Source organism: Hyperolius riggenbachi, chromosome 5, assembly GCF_040937935.1.
Source record: "Hyperolius riggenbachi isolate aHypRig1 chromosome 5, aHypRig1.pri, whole genome shotgun sequence".
Lineage (NCBI taxonomy): Eukaryota > Metazoa > Chordata > Amphibia > Anura > Hyperoliidae > Hyperolius > Hyperolius riggenbachi.
Genome location: NC_090650.1, coordinates 155,473,812 through 155,500,184, shown reverse-complemented (window position 1 = coordinate 155,500,184; position 26,373 = coordinate 155,473,812). Strand labels below are relative to the sequence as shown.

General features: G+C 42.3%; 1 protein-coding gene across 1 annotated transcript in view; it reads left to right on the top strand.

Moving 5' to 3' along the window:
• TBX20 (T-box transcription factor 20) overlaps nucleotides 1-18,377 on the top strand; it is a 118,114-nt gene extending 99,737 nt beyond the window's left edge. Inside the window, exons 7-8 of the mRNA XM_068236389.1 lie at nucleotides 4,806-4,918; nucleotides 17,506-18,377. Of these exons, the coding sequence (XP_068092490.1) occupies nucleotides 4,806-4,918; nucleotides 17,506-17,846 (454 nt within the window). The 3' untranslated portion in view covers nucleotides 17,847-18,377. The remainder of the gene's footprint in view (nucleotides 1-4,805; nucleotides 4,919-17,505) is intronic.
• Nucleotides 18,378-26,373: the final 7,996 nt, after the last annotated feature.

Below are 26,373 nucleotides of genomic sequence, written 5' to 3'. Positions count from 1 at the left end.
GTATAGCAGCTGATTCTGATTCTGATTCTGACAACCTGTGCTACTATATTACAGCACTACACACAGAGCAACAATCTGTGCTGCCATAAGCAGCCCGCATTACAAAAAGGGACAGCCCGTTTACATATATATATGCATAATTAAAATCCATACATTCCTAAATTAAAATAACTCTATCCATAGCTCATTGTTCTATATAGACCTCCTGTCTAGTGCGCATCCATTTGGTCATAGGTTTATCCTCACATATTTTTGCCACATATTTTGACCCATTATAATTTACTTATATGCACTACATCAATTCCATCTTCTATTTCCACTAATTAGCATTGTGTTATTAGTTATTACAGGCCTATTGCATTAAGTCACTGCCCATAAGGACACATATACATTTATTAATTATCTGCTATAAAACAGTTAAAGAGACACTGAAGCGAAAAAAAATGATGATATTATGATTTGTATGTGTAGCACAGCTAAGAAATAAAACATTAAGATCAGATGCATCAGTGTAATTGTTTCCAGTACAGGTAGAGATGGTAGAGATAAGAAACTGCAGTTGTTATCTCTATACAAAAAAGCCATTAAACTCTACGAATTTCAAAGTCGTGGAGAGGGCTGTTATCTGACTTTTATTATCTCAAGTGTTACTGAACTATTTACTTTTTCTCTGCCAGAGGAGAGGTCATTAGTTCACAGACTGCTCTGAAAGAATCATTTTGAATGCTGAGTGTTGTGTAATCTGCACATATTATAGAATGATGCAATGTTAGAAAACACACTATATACCTGAAAATAAAAATATGAGAATATTTTCTTTGCTGCTAATCTTCTAGTAATTATTCATAGTACACAACCAATTCATTATATCATATATTTTTTTTTCGCTTCAGTGTCTCTTTAAGGTCCAAATCGATATTAAGGCCCCCCCCCCCCCCCCCCCCGGTTGCAAACCTCCCATTCTATAAATCCATCTAGTTTCCTTCCTGGATATATGTCTCACCTTATGACACCCCCTCCATCCATAATCCATCTTTTCAACTCCACAGAAATATAGACCCGCAGGATTGCATTGATGGTGGGTTCTGAAGTGCTCAGACACACTGTGCCACCAAATACCTTTTTAATATTTCTAATGTGCTCCTGCACCCTGGATTGAATGGATAGGAATGGATATTTATCCACGAGGAGTTGTCACCATTCACAATGGTTGAGGGCGGTCCCTAGAGGTCAATTCACTTGTATTAGGAGGAATTGCACGGAGATAGAGGATTACATGAAGCAGTCACACACATTGGTGGAAAGATTTATGGAGAAAGGGTATAGGGAGGAGGGTCTTTACAAAGATGTTATTGAAGTGGGGAAGCAAGATAGGGGTAGATTAATTAGGGGAGGGAGGGCACAAAGTATGAGGTCCCGTTTGTTACACAATACTCTAGTCAGCATAGAGAGATGGAAAATATAGTCAGGAGGCACTGGCACATATTGAAGGAAGACCGAACACTGCAGAGGGTCCTGCTGGATAGACCCCAATTTATATACAGAAGGGCCCCAAATTTAAAACAAATATTAGCTTTGGCAGCAGAAGGGGTATTTCCCATGCCGGGGGTGTAAGGCGTGTGAGGAGGCTAAGGGCAGCAAGATGGTTGAAGTTATATCCCACGTTAATGGGGCAAAGTTTAAGATCCTGCAGAATATCACTTGCTATACGGTAGGGGTGGTGTATCTATTATGGTGTGGATGTGGGAAACAATATGTGGGGAGGACCATCAACAGTGCCCTGCCTGGCAACGGGGGAGAGCCTGTAAAACTCTGTGTGAATAGACGTTTGGACCATGTGAGTTTATTTTAAAATAAAAGTTTTATGGATTTTTACGGAGTCACGCTATGTAAGCTATTTCTTTGAGGTAACATGCAAGGCAAAGGTGGAAAGTAAAGGTGACTTAAAGGGATATCACTAAAGACACCAGGATCCTGAAGCACCAAGGCTCCTGGATTTGTGCATGATTGGCCAGTCTAGCAGTGGCCAATAAATCCGGTGAGTTTGAAAGCTGTTGGGTGTCCATGATGGAGGTGATATACTGGATCAAGACACTGTACATATGAACGGTCTATAATATCAGGATGTGCGCTTAAACGTTTTTAGTGATCTCAATAGGTTTGCCTAATCTTGTGGTAGCGCACTCCACATGGACTTGGACTCGAGTTATTAGCTATATCGCTTTGATATTTTTTATATAGATTTGATTTGATTCATTGATTTGATTCGATTCAATCCGACATGTCCGATCGGGATTCGATTCAATTTGCCATTGTTTTGCAATAGCAAATTGAATCGAATCGAATCCCGATCGGACATGTGTGATTGAATCGAATTGAATCAATGAATCGAATTGAATCGAATTGAAACGGACAAAAAATTGTGTAGATGGGGCTTAAAGGACAGTTAGTAATAAGACTAGCATGGCAGAAGATGTTGGTGTTATATATTAAAGAAATTAGTTATACTCTGGTGAAATTTCTTTTATATTTTTACTAGCTGATTACCCGGCATAGCGTGGGTATGTATTTGGTTGTTGTTGGCTCGACCTACTTTTTCTAACCTTGACACACAATCACTCATTGAGAAATTTTTGAGCTTTGGGGTCCTTGGTATCAATAATTTGTATTTTCCCATTGAAATGAAACAAATCTAATTGGCTGCTTTTGGCTCCACCCCCTTTTCTGAATTTGAACCCTAGTCACCTAATGACCAACTAAACCATGTTTGTGACCATTAACAGTGCAAGAATGGCAGCAATTTAAATATTAATTTGAAAATCAATTGGTGACTTTTGAGTGGCTTTTGTAAGTTCCACCCACTTTTCTAAATATTAATCCCAGTCACCCAGTGACCAACTGTGCAAAGTTTGAGAACCCTGTCATTAACAGTGTAAGAATGGCTGCAGTTTACATTCTCCTAGTGAAATTTGTTTTTGGCTCTGCCCACCTTTTGTAACCTTGACACACAGTCACTCAATTACCAAATTTGTGAGTTCTCAGGTTCCTGGCATCAAAAATGTGTGCATGGAAACAGTTTATCCAGCAAAGAAATATAATTGGCTTTGTGTGGCTCCGCCCCATTTAGTGAATTTGAACCCCAGTCACCCAATGACCAACTGTAGCAGATTTGTGGCTTCTGCTATGAAGAATGGCAGCAGTTTAAATTTTCCACTTGAAAGTCAATAGTTTAATTTTGATTGGCTGTTGAAGTCTCCATCTACTTTTCTCAATATTAATCCCAGTCATCCGGTGACCAAGTGTGCCAAGTTTGAAATCCTTGCCATTTACAGTGTAAGGTTTGCTGCAGTTTACATTTTCCGATTGAAAATGAATTGCTGAAATTTGATTGACTGTTTTATGCTCCGCCCACTTTCCCCAAATTTTTCACTTTGGTCACCAAGTGACCAACTGTGTCAAGTTTGGGGACTCTGGCTTTATAACTGAGAATGGCAGCCTTTTACATTTTTTCCATTGACATGAAAGGGTGAAATCTGATTGGCTATTTGTGGTTCCACCCAGGTGTGCAGGGGGGACGTGAAACCCCCAGAACATATCATCCCAGGTAGTAAAGAATCTATATACCAAGTTTTGTTAAAATCGGTCAAGGAGTTTTCGCATGATCGCGGAGCATACACAAATATCCGATTTTAAATCCGATTAGTATGTACTTGAGTATAAGTCTAGAAATGTTGGTCTGATTCACTTCATAAAAGTATAGGGATCGACTTATACACGAGTCACTGGCATCACTGAGCACACTGAGTAATGTGTGTACTAATAGTGACATTCCCATTTGCAGCAATTTACCCAATGGTAAGTGACACTTTAAGGAAAGGAAATGCCAAGAATACAATGGTATGAAAGTCTTGGCCACAACAATTAAAGTGACACTGAAGCGAAAACAAACTTATGATATAATGATTTGTATGTGTAGTACATATAATTAATAGTACATTAGACGCAAAGAAAATAGTCTCATACTTTTATTTTCAGTCATACATTTTTTTATAACATTGCACCATTCTCTAATATTTGCAGTTTACACACTACACTCTGCATTCTAAATGATTTCACAGTGCAGGCTACTGAACTTTTGAACTTTCTCTGCAGAAAAAACAAAATACAGTGACAGACACTTGAGATAATAGGCTTCAAAAGACAGAGCTCTCTGCGACTTTGAAAGTCGCAGAGCTCACAGAAGCTCATTTGAATAGATAACAACTGGAGTTTCTTAACTCTTCCTGTACTGGAAACAATATTAGACTCATATATCTGCTGCTAATTTTCTTAGCTGTACTACACATACAAATCATTATAGCATAAGTTTATTTTCACTGAAGTTTCCATTTAACAAAGAAAGGGGCAAGGGGGAAATACTGGGCTGCAAAAAAGGAAGTGAATAATTGCAGCACTTGGGGGTATGGAGGAGATATTGGATGCACTTAAGGGACAGGGGGAGTTAATGGCTGCAATACTGTAGGCAGTTCAGTCAATAACCCCTCCTGGTCCCCAAGTGCAGCCATTAACTTTGCTGGGTAGACTTCTACTTGAGTCAGTACAACTTTCCCAGCTTAAGAGGGTTGAATATTGGAGTCAACTTATATACGAGGTCGACTTGTATTCGAGTATATAACACATGTACTAATACATTATTAAGAGATGTACTTGCATCGCTGTTAAGGACACAAAGGCAAAGAGAGGGAGGAGGAAAGAAAAAAAAGTACGATATAACTCTTTCCTATAATCTTTTTTTAATTATGCAGAGAAAGTGTGGAAAGTCTAATTCAGAAGCATTCTTACGCAAGGTCTCCAATCCGGACATATTCAGGGGATGATGATGTCTTGACAGAAGATGGCCAGTTGGTACAGACCCGAGGTAAAAAACATTATTTATTAAAGTGTGAGGTATATACTGCTGCATTACCCTTATCTAGTCCTAAAATAGTAGCATTGCAATTTCATCAGCAATGCAACAAAGAGATGTTGACTATGTTCTGCCAGTCTGAAAGGGCACACATTTAACAAGGGGCATAATGAATCAAGCTGATTCATTTAAAGTGACTTACCTATGAACTCGGTCATACAGTTTACTTTGGTGGGGAGGGTGAACAATCAATGAAGGCTCTTGTGTCTTGAAAGCTAGTAATAATTTCCACTGTAAGTAGGGTACCAAGTTATTCTGTAAATCTCTAAGGGCCCTTTTACACTAGGGACCAGTGGTGCTCAGCAGAGCTCGAATATTCGAGTAGCTCGAATATTCGAGCTCTTTTTCAGCTATTCGAGCTCGGTATTCGAGCTCCGAATAGCTGGAGCTATTCGAATGGGCTATCCGAGTACACTCGAATAGCCCATTCACTATTCGAGCTATTCGAGCAACTCGGCGCTATTCGAGCTCGGTACCGAGCTCGAATAGCGTCATAGCCCAGATTGATGTCCTTAGAGCCAATCAGAGGGCTCCCAGGCCCTCTGACGGCAGCCAATCACAGAGGGGGACCCTGGCCAGCCCCTACCCTATAAATAGCGGCCGCCATGTTCCGTTTCTCCATGCTTGCCTGAGACTTGTACAGAGAGAGAGTTGCTCCTTTGTGCTTTGGCTTAGCAAGTGCTCTATTGTGATCATTTACCTAGCGTTTTTGCTCACCTACACCTGCCATATACACCTATATTGTTGTTAGTTAGATAGACATTGTATTTTAGTTAGTAGCTTGTGTGTTACATTAGAGACAGGCAGCTGCTGCAAGCTTACAGGTTTAGGCCTCAGGGGGGCCTTGCCTCTGTGGGCAGCTGTCCTCTGTTTATTTCTCTCATCTATACCAGTATTTCTGCTGTCCTTTACTAATAGTATTGTAGTTATACTGTACTAGGAGTAGGACACTCACTGTCACTGTTTATAGGCTACTAGCTAGCTCCTGCGTGTGTGCACTCACTCACTGTCTGTGTGTACACACACTCTATTTCCTTCTGATTACTGATAGATTATTGTTAGTTAGTTGTACTTACTTACTACTTACTCTTACTGTACCCGTAGGGACACTCACTGTCACTGTTCATATAGGCTACTAGCTCCTGCGTGTGCGCACTGCACTCACTGTCTGAGTGTACACACACAACACACACTCTATTTCCTTCTGATCGCTGATTGATTATCGTAATTAGTTAGTTCTACTTACTGTTACTACTTACTCGTACTGTACTAGGAGTCTAGGACACTCAGTCACTGTCCATAGGCTACTAGCTCCTGCGTGCGTGCACTCACTGTCTGAGTGTACACACACCCACACTCCATTTCCTTCTGATCGCTGATTGATTATTGTAATTAGTTAGTTCTACTTACTGTTACTACTTACTCTTACTGTACTAGGAGTCTAGGACACTCAGTCACTGTGTTCATAGGCTACTAGCTCCTGCGTGCGTGCACTCACTGTCTGAGTGTACACACACTAAATTTACTTGTGATTACTACTGATTATTGTAACTGCTAGTTGTACTTCCTGACTGTTACTACTTACTTACTGTACTAGGGGACACTCACTCAGTCACCTCACCAACCAACCCACTCCATTAAAGTACCCCACTTTTCACCCGCCCTTTTACAAAACTTTTGTCTATACGCCCAAAACATTTAAGATGTCTGGAAGTGGCAGCCAGCGCGGTTTGGGCAAGGGGAAGGGCAGCAAGGGAATCAGGAGGAGAGGGAGCAGCATTGTGGCAAGCCGCGGCCGCGGGCGCGCCACCATGCACAGTTCCGCAGCAGCAGCAGCAGCGTCAGTGGCTAACATTCCTCCCATAGCCACTGGCCGTGGACGCCTTGGGCGCCGCCCAGCAGGAGCATCTGCAACTCACGCTGCAGAGACACAGCAGCAGCAGCGTGTAGCACCTGCTCCCATTTTCCTCCAGCCGGGTCGGAAACGTCCCATTGAGGAAAAGGATGCCGACACTGTGGTGCAACTCATGACGGAGGATGAGCAGCCCGCCATCAGCTCTGCATCCGAGGCCTCCACCCTCACCACCACCACCACCCCTGTTCGCAGCAGCCGCCCAGCAGGGTCTGGGGAGGAGGCCAGTTCACCGTCACTCGCCGACCTGTCATTCAGCAGTCTTTTGACCCCAGGCATCATGAGTAAATTGTCTGCTGTTGTTGGCGATCTTGAGGAGGAGATGCTGATGGGCACTTTGGGGGATGAGGGATTGGACAGCAAGACTGTGGCGACAGTCAAGCAGCCCATCCATGCATCAGGAGAGGAGTTTGGGGGGTCCTCATCCCAGCAGGACATGTTTCAGGAGGGGGAGGATGATGATGACCCGGTGACAGACAGAGACTGGGTGCCACCACTTCCAGGGGATGTCGTCCTCAGCAGCTCTGAGGAGGAGGAGGAGGATGCGCTTGTGGGCCTTGCAAGGAGGCGCATCATTGCAAGCATTGGCAGCGTCCCACAGCCTGCTGGTGTCTCAGGCTCAGCAGCAGCAGCAGCAGCATCAGCCAGTACCACCCCCAGCCGCACCCAAGCCCCCCCCCCAACCACCACAGGGAGACAGGCAGCAGCGCTTCCATGCCGTAGGGGGAAGTTTCTGTCACCAATCTGGCGGTTTTTCACCATGCCCACTGTGTACAGCAAGTACGCCACTTGCAACCACTGTCAGCGGAAGTTGAGCAGAGGTGCAGACCCCTTAAAGTTCAGCACCAGCTCGCTCATCAACCACCTTGCGGCTAAACATTTCCACCAGCATGAGGAGTTCCAGAGGCTGAAGGCATCTGCTGCTGGCAGTGGCACCACACCCATCACTGCACAGCCTTCAGCAGCAGCAGCAGCAACAGCAGCCACCCGCCCTCCTGCTCCTCCAGCAGCACCAGCAGGAGTGCGGAAACGCACTGCTCCTCCCCCCTCTGCAACTCCTGCCGCCGACACTGAGGCCTGTTCTGGCAGCCAGTCCTCAGTGGCCTCCTCTGCTGTGTCTGCTGATTCCCGTGTCAGCAAAAGGCCACGCCAGAGCCTTTTGAGCGAGTCCTTCCAGGGGGTGGTTAGGGCTCTGCCTCCCAGCAGCCGTCGCGTGCGGCAGCTGAACGGCTTGCTGGCACGGGCCATGTGCTCCCAACTCCTGCCGTACACGCTCGTGCAGGAGGGGAGCGACATTCGTGCGCTGCTTGCTTGCGCAGCCCCAGACTGGCAGCTCCCCAGCAGACACTTCTTTGCCCGCAAGGCCATTCCTGCACTGCACCGCTTTGTGATGGCCAATGTGGAGCGAGGGCTGGAGCACGCGGTTGGTGAAAGGGTCCACGTCACCATGGACTCCTGGAGCAGCCGCTTCGGGACAGGCCGCTACCTGTCCTTCACTGTCCACTGGGTCAGCTTGGTGGAAGGGGGTGAGGATGGGAGAGCAGCAGCGGGCACAGCAGCAGCAGCAACACAATGGGTGGTGCCACCCCGCAGGGTTGGGGGAACTGCAGCAGGTTCCTCCGATCCTCTGCCATCCTCCGGCACACCTGGCCAAACCCCCCGCCTCAGCAGCAGCGTGAAGGCCCGCCACTGCCAAGCGCTGCTGCACTTGGTCAGCCTTGGGAAGACCAAGCTGACGGCAACCCATGTGTTGGCCAAACTCCAGGAGCAGGAGAGGATTTGGCTGACCCCCAGAGGCCTCAGAGTCGGAGAGGTGGTGGCCGACAATGGGGCCAATCTGGTTGCCGCAATAGACAGGGGAAACCTGACCCACATCCCCTGTCTTGCCCACGTGCTGAACCTGGTGGTGCAGAAGTTCCTGCGCACCTACCAGGGGATGGGCGAACTGCTGGAAACGGCAAGGAATGTTGTGCGTCACTTCCGGCGCTCGGCTGCAGCCTGTGCGAGCCTGGAAGACGTGCAAAAGGAGCTGGATCTGCCACGCCATCGGCTGATCCTTGACGTTCCGACTCGCTGGAACTCCACCCTGGCGATGTTGGAGCGTCTGGTTGAACAGAGGCGCGCTGTCAAACAGTACCTTGCCCTGGCCACTGTTTCCGCAGCTCAGAGAAGGGACAAGACCAGCAACTTCCCGTCCATCGTCCCCGATGATGACTGGAGGCACATGCAGCAGGTGTGCTTAGTGCTGGCTCCCTTCCTGCAGGCCACAAACATGGTGAGCAGGGACCATGCTATGGTCTGCGAGTGGGTGCCCCTGGTTTCTCTGCTGAACAGGGCCCTCGATGCTTTGCTGGAACAGGGAGCGGCAGCCTTGGACCAGCAGGAGCGGCAACCAGCTGCGCAGTCCACCTCTGAGGGGGAGGAGGAGGAGGACTTGGTGGAGGTCCCTGACCTGGCTGCTGATGAGGGGGATCAGCACAGCGCAGCTGAGTTGGTGCGGGGGTGGAGAGAGGATGAGGCGGCAGAGGAGGAGGATGAGGACAGCACTGACGTCGATGTGCCAGCAGACGTGGCCCGCCTCTTCCCAATGGCAGCGCACATGCTGACGTGCCTGCGCAGGGACCCCAGGGTGATCCAGATGAAGCAGAGGGAGGACATCTGGATCAGCATGATGTTGGACCCACGCCTCAAGGGGAAGTTGAGCCAGTTCCTGCCGCCTGCAGGAGGAGACCCAGCGCAACAAATAAGGAGCTTGCAGCAGGCCCTTGTTGAGCGCTTGGAGGAAGCCTTCCCCCAGCCTTCCACCCCCACTGTCCAGCAGCCAGCACAGAGGCAGCAGCAGGTGCCTGCATCCAGCAGCAGCAAGCGCCCCACAGACCTGCTGTCTCTCAGCCACGAGCTCTACAGGACTGTAGAGGCTCCGGCAGCAGTGACTAGAGAGGAGATGCATGCAGCAGCATCCTCCTCCGGTCACAGCCAGCGCCTGACCCGCATGGTGGCTGACTACATGGGGTCGTACAGCGGGCTTGACAGCGATGCCCCTGTTGATCCCATGGAGTATTGGGTCAAGCGCATGGAGATCTGGAGCGAGCTGGCGCAGTACGCCCTGGAAGTGCTGTCCTGCCCCCCTTCCAGCATGCTGTCCGAGCGCTGCTTCAGTGCAGCTGGTGGCGTGGTCACCGAGAAACGCTCACGTCTGTCTCACAAGTCTGTGGACAGACTGACGTTTCTCAAGATGAACCAGGCGTGGGTGGAAGGCGAGTTCCTGGCCCCTGTTGTCGGCGAGAGGGGGACATGAACTGGCTGCCGGAACCATCGTTAATGTGCCTTACCACCCTTTACCACCTCCTGGCTCCTGCTCACTAAGCCAGCCTGGTTCACTTTGACTATTACGTCGCCTGCAGCCACACATTTTACACCTACAGTGGGCTGCTGTGTACTGCCCTTCTGCTGTCTGTCTGTGCTTCCCACTGCCAGGGTACACAGAATTACCTTCTTCTGCTGCCACTCTGCCACCAGCTATTACGTCAAACAATAGCTATATTGGTTGCAAAACCAAAAACCAAAAAACCATAAAAAAAAAAAAAAGGTTTAATTTTTCTGAGGTGCCCGGGTTGAAAACTGTGTTGTCCCAGTTGTGTATTGGACACAATGTGGGCTGCACGACCGCTGTCTGGGACCTCCTGTTGTGTTTATTTACAGCCCTGGTATCACCGCTAGGTACCAGGGCTATTATGTCACGCTGCCTACCTGCTGCCACACTCACACTGCTCCTCCATACCTCCTCCTGCTGCTGCTGCTGCTGTCTGTCTGTGTTTCCCACTGCCAGGGTACACAGATGATTTACCTTCTGCTGCCACTCTGCCACCAGCTATTACGTCAAACAATAGCTGCTCGCCTACTCCTCCATTCCTCCTCCTGCTGCTGCTGTCTGTCTGTGTTTCCCACTGCCAGGGTACACAGATGATTTACCTTCTGCTGCCACTCTGCCACCAGCTATTACGTCAAACAATAGCTGCTCGCCTACTCCTCCATTCCTCCTCCTGCTGCTGCTGTCTGTCTGTGTTTCCCACTGCCAGGGTACACAGAATTACCTTCTGCTGCCACTCTGCCACCAGCTATTACGTCAAACAATAGCTATATTGGTTGCAAAACCAAAACCAAACAAACCATTAAAAAAAAAAAAAAGGTTTAATTTTTCTGAGGTGCCCGGGTTGAAAACTGTGTTGTCCCAGTTGTGTATTGGACACAATGTGGGCTGCACGACCGCTGTCTGGGACCTCCTGTTGTGTTTATTTACAGCCCTGGTATCACCGCTAGGTACCAGGGCTATTATGTCACGGCGAGCTGCCTGCCTCATTGACTGCCTGCTGCCACACACTCATCCTCCTCCTCCTGCTGCTGAATTTACCTCCTGCTGTCTTTGTGTTTCCACTGCCAGGGAGCACATACAATGGCGCTTCCAACATGCGTGCGCCCACCAGCTATTTGTTACGCTCAAAAATAGCTGCATTTCTTTAAAAAAAAATTGAAAAGAGAAATACGTGAAGAAGAAGAAGACGATATTGAAAAGGAAGGAGAAGATGAAGATGAAGAAGAAGAAGAAGATGAAGAAGAAGATGAAGAAGATGAAGAAGAAGAAGATGAAGAAGAAGAAGAAGATGAAGAAGATGATGAAGAAGATGAAGAAGATGAAGAAGAAGAAGAAGAAGAAGAAGAAGAAGAAGATGATGATGATGAAGAAGAAGAAGAAGAAGAAGAAGAAGAAGAAGAAGAAGAAGAAGAAGAAGAAGAAGAAGAAGAAGAAGAAGAAGAAGAAGAAGAAGAAGAAGAAGAAGAAGAAGAAGAAGAAGAAGAAGAAGAAGATGAAGAAGAAGAAGATGATGAAGAAGATGAAGAAGAAGAAGAAGAAGAAGAAGAAGAAGAAGAAGAAGAAGATGAAGATGAAGAAGAAGAAGAAGAAGAAGAAGAAGAAGAAGAAGAAGAAGAAGAAGAAGAAGATGAAGAAGAAGACAATATAGAAGAAGAAGAAGAAGATATAGAAGAAGAAGAAGAAGATATAGAAGAAGAAGATCGAGAAGAAGAAGAAGAAAGATAAAGAAGAAGAAGAACAAGTATATACAGTAACACTACTGAACAAAATTAAGGACACAACTTCTCTTTCCACATTTTTTTTTAAAGGAACATCCCCACATAATCACTTGCTGTTGTTACTTGGAAAAAAAGAGGTTTCTTGCATCATTCACCCTCAAAACAAGTGTTGGAAGCTATTTAAGGCCAATTCGAATAGTCAGCTCAAATAGTTAGCTCGAATACCGACTCGAATAGTGAGCTCGAAGTCCGAGGTCGAATCGAATAGTAAAAATTATTCGACTCAAATATTCGACTGACCTCGAATAATTTACTATTCGAATTCGACCAAACTCGAATTTTAAAAAGGGGTATTTGAGCATCACTACTAGGGACTACACTAGGCACCACAGCCGAAAAGTCACACTCTTGTTGCGACTGAAGGAAAAGATTAACACTTCCGGTACACTTCCGGGAGTTGCAGGATAACGCACTGCAGGTTCTGTGTTACTTCTGCGCACTCAGAGTGCTTCCGCCTTACCGTGTTGCACTGCAAGCAGAGTGTCATGGCTCATTGGCCACTGCAACAAGCTGCAGTGGGGGAGAGCACTGCAATGGGATGCAGTAAGTGTAAAAGGGACCTAAGCAGTTGAAAGATCCCTCATCATCTCCATAGTTACATAGTTAGGTTGGTTGAAAAAAGACATTCATCCATCAAGTCCAACCAGAAAAAAAATAATAAATACAATAAAAATAAAACACCATCCTGAACCTGCACATATCCAGTTGATCCAGGGGAATGCAAAAAACTATACAAGGCCTGGGCCAATTAGCCTTAAAAGGGAAAAATTCCTTCCCGACTCCAGATGGCAGTCAGATAAATCCCTGGATCAACTCTTCTGGGAACTACCTAAAAATTATAGCCATGGATGCCCTTCAATGCAAGGAAAGCATGCAATCCCTTTTTAAATGCAGATATAGAGTTTGTCAAAACTACTTCCTGTGGTAAGATATTCCAGATTTTAACCACTCTCACTGTAAAGGACCCCTTTCTAAATAAATGGCAACAACTTTTTTCCTCCACCCGCAAATCTGTCCGTCGTACAAGCCTAGGGACAAAAAGCTTATCTGCCAAGCTTTTGTATTGCCCTCTGATGTACTTATACATGTTTATCAGGTCACCTCTCAGTCGCCTTTTTTTCCAAGCTAAATAAGCCCAGTTTGTCCAACCTTTCTTGGTAAGTGAGATCTTCCATCCCTCTGATTAATTTAATGTCCTTTCTATAGTGTGGTGCCCAAAACTGTATTCCATACTCCAGATGTTGCCTAACAAGTGATTTATACAGAGGGAGTAGTATACTAGCATCTCAAGATATTATTTCCCGTTTTATGCATCCCAGAATTTTATTTGCTTTAGCTAACATTGCTTGGCATTGTATACGATTACCTAACTTGTTATCGTCCAATTTTCCCAAGTCCTTCTCCAAGTCAGATGTTCCCAGCTGTATGCCATTTATTTTATATGATGATCTACCATGAAATTGGAGTAAACATGTGCATGAACTAATTCATAAAAATCACTTGACCAAAACTTTGGTTTAAAATGGTAGTAGCATCCTCTCCATGCATTGTTAATAAAGGATAATAAAATATACATATCTGGGACTTCCTCCAGCCCCCTCTGGCCTGATGGCGCCTATGTTGTCCTCTTCTGACTCCCCGTTTGCCTGCAATTGGCTTCGGAAAATCCTCCAGACTGGGGCCAACTGTGCATTTGTGGCCCCGGTCACATGTGCACGCTCCCGCCGTGTTCACGTTGCTGGGAACGTTCTGCACCTGGGCAGTATCACTGACCAGGCGCAGAATACTCCCGGCGATGAGAGCGAGACAGGGGAGAGTGCCTGGCTGGCCCCAAATGCAGGATTTTCCAGGGCCAGTTGCGGGCGAACGGGCAGTCAAAAGACAAGACAAGACAAGACAAGACAAATAACATTTATATTGCGCTTTTCTCCTTGCGGACTCAAAGCGCCAGAGCAGAGCAGCAGCCACTAGGGCGCGCTCTATTGGCAGTAGCAGTGTAAGGGAGACTTGCCAAAGGTCTCCTACTGAATTAGTGCTGGCTTACTGAACAGGCAGAGCCGAGATTCGAACCCTGGTCTCCTGTGTCAGAGGCAGAGCCCTTAACCATTACACCATCAGCCAACTGCCAAAAGAGGACGGAGTGGGAGCGATCAGGCCAGTGGGGGCTGAGGGAAGCCCAAGGCATGTATATTTTATTGCTGTGGCGCCATCTCAGGTACACTTTAATTTTGTTAGAACCCAATGCATTGTTTATTTAGAGAACCCAAACACTATTATCACCAGCTGCAAATGGATTGTCCAAAGACATATCAGTGCATCTTATTATTATAATATAATTTAAAAGTAATTTCAGTAATTCAATTGAAAAAGTGAAATCCATATTGTACAGATTATTATACACAGAGTAATATATTTCAAGTGTTTATTTATTTTCATTTTGCTGAATATGGCCTACAGGTAAATGAAAACCCAATATTCTGTGTCTCAGAAATTGGAATATTGTGAAAAAGTTCAATATTGTAGACTGTGGCTTGAGTCAGCGTTTTCGGCCAACACACACAGATGTATCCAGAACATAGGCTATAACTGGCCCATTCCTTGTGTCAAGCCACTCCTGAACCAGAGATAACGTGAGAAGCATTTCACCCAGGCTAAGTAGAAAACAGACAGGATTGTTGCTCAGTAATCCTAAGCCCTCTTTTCAGTACATTTTGCATGTCTCTTGGAAATTAAGGTCCCAGAGTAGAAGAAGCAGTAAAGTGTTGTACCGTGTTAGCCATGAGTAAAAGCAAGAAGTTTTGAATCAGGATGATAGAAGAATCAGGAGGAGCAAAAGAAGAGTAGACAGTCACAGAATAAAAGTTGCTTTGGTACAGAGTGAAGTTTCCACAGCCAGTGATGATATAGGGAGCCTTGTTGTCTTCTGGTGTTGGTCCACTATGTTCTATCAAGTCCAAGTCTAGGACATTTTACAGCACTTCATACTTTCCTTTGCTGGCAAGCTTTATAGAGATGCTGATTTCCTTTCCCTGCAGGACTTGGCACTTCCTCACACTTCCAAAAGGGCCAATGTTTGGTTTAATGACAGTGGTATCCCTGTGCTTGATTGGCTTGCAAACTTGCTTGAGCTACATCCTATAGAAACTTTATGACATATTGTCAGGAGGAAGATGAGATGCCACCAGATCCAAAAATGCAGATGAGCTGAAGGTTGCTACCACAGCATCCTGGGCTTCCATAACCCCTCAGCAATGCCATAGGCTGATTGCACACATGCCCTGCTGCATTAAATCAGTAATTCATGCAAAACGAGCACTGACCAAATATTAAATGTGTATATGGACATGCTTTTCAGTAAGCCAGAATTTTTTGTATTCAAATATTTTTTATTGGTCTTATGTATTATTCTAATTTTCTGAGATTGCTATATTTGGGATTTTCATTGCACAATTATAATAAATAAAAGCTTGAAAGATTTCATACAATTGTACGGATAAGCACCATCCATAAGATTGAATATATAGGGAACTAAGGAATAAATATCAATATAATCAAATAGCCTATCTATTAAAAAGAATCTGTCCTCTACAATTCTTACAATAAAAAGCATACCATTCTATTCATTATGTTCTCCTGGGCCCCTCTGTGCTGTTTTTGCCACTCCCTGCTGCAATCCTGGCTTGTAATTGCCAGTTTTAGTCAGTGTTTACAAACAAAAGGCATAGCTGCTAACCAGCTTGTGATAGGCTCAGAGAAGCTCAGTCTGTGACTCATACAGAGCCTGCAGGGGGCATGGAGAGGGTGTGTATAGCTTCTTCCTATCACAAGTAAAGCAGCACATTCTTGCTTGAGCCGACAAAGCTGACAATGGAAAGAAGATTAAATTAGATAACAGAGATATTACAGCGACTGTGCAACTAGGAAAGGCTGCAGTAATGCTGTGAATACACAAAGCGATCCAGCGGCTCGATTCGCCGCTGGATCGACTCCCGCCGCATCCCCGCTATTGTCTGCTCGGATTGATTTCCACTCGTCCGCGCGGGCGCTTCCTTATCTTCTGCTCGATTTCCCGCTATTGTCCGCGGGGATCGAGCACGGAATCGATCCGCGCGGGTGTCGGACAGGTTGGAAATGATCAGCTGGGAGCATCAGCGGCTCGATACACGGTACAGAAACGTACCCTGTATCCCCAGCATAAGACAGACCACATAAGAACAGGTATAGGAATTTATAGGATAGAAGAAATAAGGCTGAAAATTTTGTTACAGAGTCTCTTTAAACCAGAATGTTCAGAATGGTGTGAACACAAACTGCAACAATGGGGGAAGAACACCTCAACAAATCCGCACCAGACTGGAAGTAGGCAACACAATATATTCTTTATTGAAAGATCCAAAAATATTTTATTTTTGAGGTGTTCTTCCCCTATTGTTGCAAAAGCTTGAAATATATCACATTTTGTATAATGAATCAATATTATATACGAGTTTTCGTTTTTTGAATTAAACTGCTAAAATAAATTAACTTTTTGATGATATTTAATTTACTGTGATGCACTAGGATATAGAAAATGCACCCCACAGAAGAGAAAGAGGAAATTAGGCTTATAGCAATGGCACAGATATTGCTATGAAAAGAAAGCGAGAAAAAATATACATAGTAGGAAGACATGCCTTGATAATAAACAGATACCGGTTTAAGATCAAATCCAATCATTTTTAAAGTTTGCATAGAATGGGGAAGACTATGAACTTCAGCCAGCTTGTTACTGTCTGTGTCAACACTGGGGCAAGATTTCAGCAAAGCTTGGTGTACAGAGGCGCCAGAGTAGAATAAAAACGTTTAAAAACCGTCTAAAAGAAGGGGACGGTTTTTAGACGGTTTTTAAACGTTTTTATTCTACTCTGACGCCTCTGTACACCAAGCTTTGCTGAAATCTTGATTCCACCCTCGGTGGAGGGGTGCTACCCCGTTTCCTATCTACAGAGAGCGACATCTTAAAAACCTGAGTGGGGTCAGGTTCTAATACTCCCCACCTGCACTTGAAGTGGTTGCCTATGGGTAACCCATGTTTGTGAGTATATCTAAGATTTTTTTCTTTAAACCACAACCAACTTAACTATACTACACCATATTGGGCTCTCGATTTCTCTTTGTTCTTCCAAGCACAACACTGGGGCAAATTCACCTCACCTCCTTTTCCTTTGACACCAACCAAGGACTTGGGTTTACACTCATGTTATCACAAGGCAACAAGGTAGTGTGTAGTACATTTGCTTAATTCCAGAACATGAGGAAAATCCTTGTCGCAGTAAAAAAAAAAAAAAGGGAAGAGAGAAATGTGTTTCTGTTCAAGTCTGTCCAAAAAAGAAAAAAACAAAACAAAACAACAATTAACTGTAATTCCATTTAACTGTGCGTTGTTTTTTTCTGACCTTTGTTGCTATTATTATTTTTTCTTGTGCTTTCTTTTCAGGATCTGCTTTTACAACTTCTGACAACCTATCACTTACCTCTTGGGTGTCTTCAACTTCAGGTTTCTCTGGTTTTCAGCACCCTCAAACATTGTCAGCACTGGGCAGTAGTACTGCATCTCTTGCCACTCCAATTCCACACCCAATTCAAGGTTCCTTACCTCCCTACAGCCGGCTTAGTATGCCACTCACTCCTTCAGCCCTTGCAAGCACCATGCAAGGTAGTGGGCCTACTTTCCCATCTTTCCACATGCCCAGGTATCATCACTACTTCCAGCAGGGGCCTTATGCAGCCATCCAAGGACTGCGACACTCCTCTGCTGTGATGACCCCATTTGTATGACTGACATGATGCACTTGAAACCTTAAATATATAAGACTGGAGCCAATCATCAATTACAGGGTCACTAGTGCAATAATTCTCACACACGCACTACTGTACATAACCAAGTGAAAGATGAGGAGAAGAACACTAAACTTATTGATGTAACTGGACTCCACAATGAAAGCAGCAAAGTATGTTTATTACTGTAGAAACAAGTGATGAAAAGACAAATACAAACAAAATTCACACTAGTTCAAAGTACACCCCAGTTTCCATATTTCATCTCTCCAAAATGACTTTAAGGGATATGGCTCAGACATTTGGAAAACATTTGGAGTTATTGCTGGTTGACCTGTAAAGAGTGTGCAGTGTTTTGATTGAAGTATTGTCCATTGGTTGGTTGTTGTTTTTTTAAGGTACCTGCAGCTTGATACTTTGGTGTACCAATGGCAGACTTTTGTGAATGATCTGCCAATTAGACCATAACATATAATCCATACAAAGTGTTACTGATCATTATCAGCAAATGCAATTCTTATGGTGCCCATACATGATACAATAACGTTCGATTTTCCCGTTTATTAGATCTAAATGATCGAATCGAATGAAAGTTGGAAATATTTTTTTTTGCGATCAAGAAATTTGAACGATTATCCCGTTTTTCCGAGAAAAATCTGATCGGACATACTGGAAAAATCTTTATATTTGATCTAACAGAATAATTGAACTAAACTATCTAATCGAAAAAAAATGAAAAATTGTACCATCTATGGTCACCTTTATGGTGGCCATACATGATACACTTTTTTCATCAATTCTTACTATTTCTATGTAATATAAGGGAACTGCCTAAATTATCCTTTCAGTATATTCACTTAATTTACTCTTATACTACATAGAAATGGTAAGATTGTATGAAAAAATTGTACCATGTATGGCCACCATTAGTGTCACTAAATAAAGTAAAACACGTTACTTGGATTTCAGATGATGAGGAAAATGTATAGGAAATATTATGTCATCATTGGTTTACACTCTCACAGACATGTGAAACTAACATAACATCGTGAAAAAATACAACACGTGGGCCCATATGCAATTAACTTTTTCGCCTGAGTTTTCTCCAAGGAGATAATCTTTCATCTTCAATTTAAATTAACTTTTTAGCATTTTTCAATGGAAAAAGTACTAAAAAGTAAGTTAAAAAGTACTGTGAAAATTATTTTTTAGTATTTGTTTGCTTGCTGGTGGAGTAAACAGCATTTTATTTACAAGTTGTGAAAATATCACCTTGATGAAAACTCAGGTGAAAAATTGAATTGCATATGGCCCGTGGATTGAACTTCTGGAATACATGAATAATTTGTCAGTTTTATACACAATTATTTGTGGTAAAAAAAATGGCTCTGGCAGTGGTATAAATAAGTTCATACTAATCAGTTAATATTATACTATCCTACTAACAAAAAAATCACATCTATGGGTCCCACAATAGTCCTAGCAAAATACTGTATACACACCCATTGCTGCTTTCATTTTTCAACTGCAGGGTACAGCAAAAAAATATTTAAAAGCAGAACTGTAAAAACTGACATTTTCTGATAGATTGCAATAACTGCCTAAAGCAAATCTTGCTGCTATTTTCTAATCTTAAAATTTCAAATTATTCAACATTTAATGCATGTTAAAGTACTGTGTAGAGGTACAGTGGACATCATTGGGACCAGCACAACTTTGCTATGTAAAAAAAAATGGGCACAAATCTCTCTCCATAGACTAGCATTCATTAGTACGGTAATAGCTAGTGGCAAAGAAAACCATGATGGCTTTTCAACGCAAACACAAATCCTGGGAATTCAAAATCCACAGACAGCAGCCTGCTCTCTAGTGTCAATATTCAGCAATAACAAAGACTTGTGCACCTATTTCTTTTATTAAGCTTTGGTTTTATTAAAATATTTAGTAGGATCAACAGCATAACCATCTTTGTATATGGTAGATAAATACTGATATTTCTTCAGTGATATTGTAATGACATTAAAAATCAAAGGCATCTGCTAATATGGAAAACCATAATTGTGCCACTGAAATTGTTTCAATAATTTTGGAAACTAATATGGGTGCCCTAAATTTCTACATTATAAACATGCAAGAGCTGAAGAACTACTAGACAGAGTAAAACGATAATGCTTTATTGTATTTTGTAACTGTTAAATGTATATTTTATTATTTATTATTAAACAGAGTCTGAAGGAAAAAAAATCTTAGGAACTTTACTGTTATTAAGATTGTAAGGCTTGGCTGGGAAGTCAAATAGTTATATGTTGGCATTTTTATATTAAAGATTTATACATTGGCATGCATGTAAGACATTATACAACATGATTTCCAGTAAACCAACCAGACCAAATTAAATTTTTTCACCAAAATTTAGAAGTCATGGTAGCTAAAATGACCTTCATTTTATTAGAGCTGTCCAGTTTTCTACAGCCAAGTGTGGGGCTTCATGGAGTTATATAGCTGCCTGTATCCCTTCAGCTCTAAAGGCATGTACACACATCTTGATTTTATATCGCCTGTCAAGGATTGGGACCCGATTCCCTAGGGTGACATCGCTGGCAGGCCTGTACAGACGGGTATCAGCTACCTAGCTGACAACGCGTTATGTTGCTATGTGGGGGGCGGAGGGATGATAGAGCAGTGCATGCTTGAGTGAATGATCTGATTTTCCAGGCTGATCGCCCGTGGATTGGGGGGATCGAAGCCGCTGTGCTCACCCCTGACTATTGTAATAAATATTTGTTGGTTGCTATGGGCAACAACACTACACCTTTGTTCGGCTCAGGTGGTCGTTATCGGCTGCCTTAGTCAGACATGTGTATGGGTCTTAAGGTTAAATTCACATGACCAATGAGTATTAAAGAGGTGTGTCTCTAATATAGATCGTATGTAGCTAGCTACAGTAATGCTGCTGTAACAAGCAACAATAATAGTTGCAGCTACGGATCACTATCAGAGACCTATTTGTTGGTGTTAAAAGAAATTACTAGGCAGTGTATGCTGCCAGCCATTATGCTTTCAAGACAGAATTTTGGTAGAATGCTTATGAATCTCACTAGCTAAAAATTCATGATCCTTAGAAAAATTAGAAACTGGCTTCCTGCTGTTAAATAAGAAAAGAATGTCCCAGTGGATTGTTGGTCATGAAGAAAAGAGCAAATTTCTCATTTTGAAAACTCATTAAACTTAGATAATATTCCTTAAGAAGGCAAACCATTAAAATTGTATTTTACTCTTTACCTGAATGCAGAATATGTGCCCATATAACTCTCTGTCTCATGGTTCAAACACATTGCAGACCTCCTCACCTAATTATTTATTTAAGTGACCTTTTGTGTTGTCAGGTACATTTTTAGCCATTTAAAAGGTTTCTATGCTACAAAAAGTTTTGCACTGTCTGCCCAGCATAATTCAGCTTACTATAGCAATACTTGAATCTTCATCTGTGAAACCAAATTATGGACAATTCTTAAGATTCAGCAATGGAAAAATACCCAGCCAACTATAAAATATAATTCTAATGGAAGACTTGGGGACTGAACCCATGATGTTTGTTTCAAATCATCTTCCTACATATGAGTTTACTAATGTTCTTATAGTTAACCTATTTATTTAAATAGTTTTCTGCCAAATTATCTTTTTATGAGGTTCGTTTTTAGAGACACATTTAAAATGAGACACATTTAAAATTAGTATACTGTATAAACTGTCCTCACTCAATAAAAATGAAATTGTCAGTTAGGTACAGTTAGGTAACAAAGTGGTTCAATTGTAGAAAAACTGTATATGACACATTTTCATTGTTCATTTAAATATGAAAAAATATCAATGTTCATCACAAACTCAGTGAGGCTACATTCACAGTGGTGCTTCGTGATGCAATATAATTGTCACATTGAAATGCAGCTTGCTGCACTACAATGCACCATCTATGCAACATTCACAGTGCAGCAGGTGTGGTATAATGGTGTGCGGCATCATAATGCACTGCATGCAGAGAATTACCATAAAGTGTGCACGTTAAAAGTGACAAATACTTTTCATTGCCGGTATGTGTCACTGTATACATCGCAATGCACGGATAACACTTTTTCCATTTCATTGTTGTTCCTGCTGTCACAGGGAATGCAACAAAATGCCCACTGTCAACCTTGCCTCAGTAATGGTTTTTTTTTAAAGTTGGTATTTGATCTCAGATCTAAGCACAGGCTCAGCTGCCTTCCTCTGTAATAAATAAGGATAAGTGGCACACTTGGTAAAACCAAGTTATGCTTTCATTTAACAATGAAAACTGGATTTCACCTTTGTCATTTTTATTAGTTTCTTGTATTGCTGTGTCATTTTGTTACCTTTATATTGAGTGTAATATCTGGAAAATAAGTGTAATCTATACAGATGTATTTTATTTTATTTCTGAAAAAATGCTGTCATTGCTAATATTTGATGATGTGGCACCTGATGGAAATTTCATTTTAAGTGCAATATATTTATTTCTGCTAAAAAGCTATATCAGCGTGTAATGTTTAAAGCGTCTGAAGATAAATGCTACGCAGAATGGCTTAAATTCTATATATATAAATATATAACATGAAAACATGGTATATAATTGATGCAGTGTAATTAATCATTAAAATATTTGTGTGTTTTAATATATTTCTGTTTGTAGCTTACTTTAAATAATGGCACAATTTTATTTTGCCACTGCAATAAAGTGGGGAAATGTGAAAATTTCCAAAGTCAGATAAAAGTGCAATGCAAACTGTCCAATTACCGGTATATCACAATAAAAAAGGCAGAGCAGAGAAAAAAAATCCCTCACTCACTGGTAAAGTAAGTTCTTTATTTTAATTATTTCATAAAATAAGTAAAACTATTTTCCAAATGAAAAAATAGATGGATGTTGAGGTTATTTTATTCAAACATAATACTTTTCAATCTAGGCATAAGAAACTACTCAGAATAAAAAGTAATGGAGCTATTAATAAAGCAGCAAGATATGTTGTGATTTTTGATCACCATATTTATAAAATTAACAAAAAAAAATCTCAGGCTGAGAGCACACTGCTTTGAATCACAGTTTTTGCAGAGCTTAAAACGCACCCAAAAATCACACTTAAAGAGAATCTGTATTGTTAAAATCGCACAAAAGTAAACATACCAGTGCATTAGGGGACATCTCCTATTACCCTCTGACACAATTTCGCCGCTCCTCGCCGCATTAAAAGTGGTTAAAAACAGTTTTAAAAAGTTTGTTTATAAACAAACAAAATGGCCACCAAAACAGGAAGTAGGTTGATGTACAGTATGTCCACACATAGAAAATACATCCATACACAAGCAGACTGTATACAGCCTTCCTTTTGAATCTCAAGAGATTATTTGTGTGTTTCTTTCCCCCTGTTCTCATGCACTGAAGTTTAAGGCTGCTTGTTTCTTCCTGCAAACAGCTTTGCCCTTGTCTATAATTCTTCAGTATGTGAAAGCCCAGCCAGCTCAGAGGACGATTTATCCAGCTTGTAAAAGATAAGAGAGAAGAGGGAAGCTGCTCTAATCCTAAATAACACACAGGCAGTGTGCATAGAGGGGCCTGGAAGGGGGAGTTCATAGCAGAACCACAACACTGAAGAACTTGGCAGCCTTCCAGACACAGGCTGACAAGTCTGACAGGGGAAAGATACATTGATTTATTACAGAGACAGTGATAGTATAAAGTGCTGCAGTAAGCCAGAACACATTAGAATAGCTTTTTGAACTTGTAGGATGATAAAAAACAGGATGCAATTTTTGTTACGGAGTCTCTTTAATGAAAGTCTTTGGGCCACATGACAAATAGCAACTCTGTGATTTGCAATGCACCATTATAAAATCACACAACATGTTGGATCTTCCCGCATACTGTATGCAATACAATGTCTTCCTATGGGGAAACAACACATGGGTCAGGCAGATCTTTTAAAAAAATGCAACATGCAAATGAAAAATAAAATATGTTGCTTCCAGTGTCAGTTAAACACTTTGCAATATTTATGAAGTGGCAAATAGTGTTTAACCACTTTAAATGAGGTAAAGTGGAGAGCAGGCACGGTCTGCCCATGATGCCAAGTGAGGCGACTTCCTCAGGCGGCAGAAGTCTGGGGGCAGAACCAGGCAGAAACAGGAAGTGAAGAAAGTGCCTGGCAAACCTATACTGGGGGCAACTGTACCTGGCTAACCTATACTGGGGGCAACCGTACCTAGCTACCAATACTGGGGGCACACCTGGCTGCCTACCTATACTGAGGGTGTTTTTTGGGGGTCTTACCACAGCTATAACAAGCAGTGCAAATAGTTGGGTGCTGTGCGATCACTCTAATTCAAGAGGGAGGGGCGCATCCTCACAAGTTTCTCTCAGGCAGCAAAAAGTCTAGAACCGACCCTGGTGGAGAGTAACTAGAACATTTGTCAAACATTGTTTTGGAAGTTTTGTCAGTTTTTACTACCCCCATTTTCACCATAATTAAACCTTTTTTTGTGGATTGGAAAAGATTGAGAACCCTAGTTAATATACTATTACTAAGAGCTGTGCCTTTTTTCTGTCATAACATCAACAAGGTTCATAATGAACCACTGATCTCCATATGTAGGACAAAAGTTCTTGCCATCTATTCAGAGAGGGGTTCTTTACAGTAGTGGTAGAGTGGTTAAAAGGTGCAATATCTTATCATATGTAGTAGTTATGGCAAATTTTATATCTGCATTTAAAGGGGGCTTATATGCTTTCCTTGTATTGAAGGACATTCATGGCTATAATTTTTAGGACTGGTGGTGCTGATCCAGGAATTTTATCTGACTGCTATCTGTAGTCGGTAGGGAATTTTGTCACTATTGTAGTTGAGGAGACGCAACGGGAAGCCCATAGACAAGTGCCGCTCATTGTACTAAATGGTAGAATACTTGCTACAGCTGAAACAGAATGAAATAAAAGTAAGTTTGTGAGCTTTGCAGTGCTTGGAATTGATAATGTGATTATGAAAGCAGTTTACATTTTACCATTGAAATCAATCAAACGAATGTGAGTGGCTGTTTGTAGTTCCGCCCCCTTTTCTGAATTTGAACCCCAGACACCCAATTACCGACTGTGCCAGGTTTGAGGCCTCTGATTTAAACAGTGTAAGAATGAGAGCAATTAAAATATTTCCCTTGAAAATCAATAAGTGAATTTTGATTGGCTGTTGTAGACTCCACCCACTTTCCTGAATATTACTGCCAGTCACCTAGTGACCAACTGTACGAATTTTAAGAACACTGCCATTAACAGATTAAGAATAGCTGCAGTTTAAATTTTCTCATGTATAATTTTGGTTGTTGTTAGCTCAGCCCAGTTTTTGTAACCATGACACGCAGTCACTCAATTACTACATTTGTGAGCCTTGGGGTCTTTGGCATGAATCATTAGAGAATGTAAGCAGTTTATCAATCAAACAAATGTGATTGGCTGATTTTGGCTCTGCCACTTTTCTAAATTTGAACCCTAGTCAATCAATGACTGACTGTACCAGGTTTGAGGCCTCTGCCATTAACCGTGTAAGAATGGCAGCGTTTTTTTATTTATTTATTCTCCTTGACAATCAATAGGTCAATTTGGATTAACTGTTATAGGCCCCATCCACTTTCCTGAATATTAATCCCAGTCATTCAGTGACCAACTGTGTCAAGTTTGAGAACTCTGCAATTAAGAATGACTGCTGTTTACATTTTCCCATTTAAAATGAATGGCTGAAATGTGATTGGCTGTTTTATGCTCCGCCCAATTTTTATGAATTTTTGACATTTGTCACCAAGTGACCAACTATGCAAAGTTTGAGGACTTTGGTTTTATTACGATGAGAACGGCAGCCTTCTAAATTTTCTCATTGACGTGAATGGGTGAAATCTGATTGGCTGTTGTGTTCCGTCCAGGTGTGCAGGGGGGTCATGAGACTCCCTGAACATATTTTCCCAGGTAGTAAGGGTTCTGTATCCAACGTTTTGTTGAAATTGGTCAAGGTGTTTTTGAGTGATCGCACCACATACATACACACGCATACCTACAAACATCCGATTTTATATGTATAGACTGAGAAGAGCTGTCACACCCCATACCCATTCAGCCTCCTATTAGCAGATGGAGGCAGCACATGCAGAGAGAGTAGATGGCTCAGAGTAAGATGGCTGCCCGAGGACCCGCACTCTAGAGTCTGTTTACTGGTGAATATACATTTATGTTTTGTTTTGATCAATTATTGAAAATATTACTACAACATTGAATTGTAACATGTTAAGTTTTACAATACCAGTAAATCAGATAAGTATGAATTTTTTGAACAAATACAGATGGAAGTTGCCATGTAAACAAACACATTTTATGAGTTGCTTATTGATGCACATTAATTTTCTCAGACAAAATAAAGTGGAGAAGGCAAGGGCTGACTTTTTGCTAGATGAAACCTATATTGATGGTTTAGAA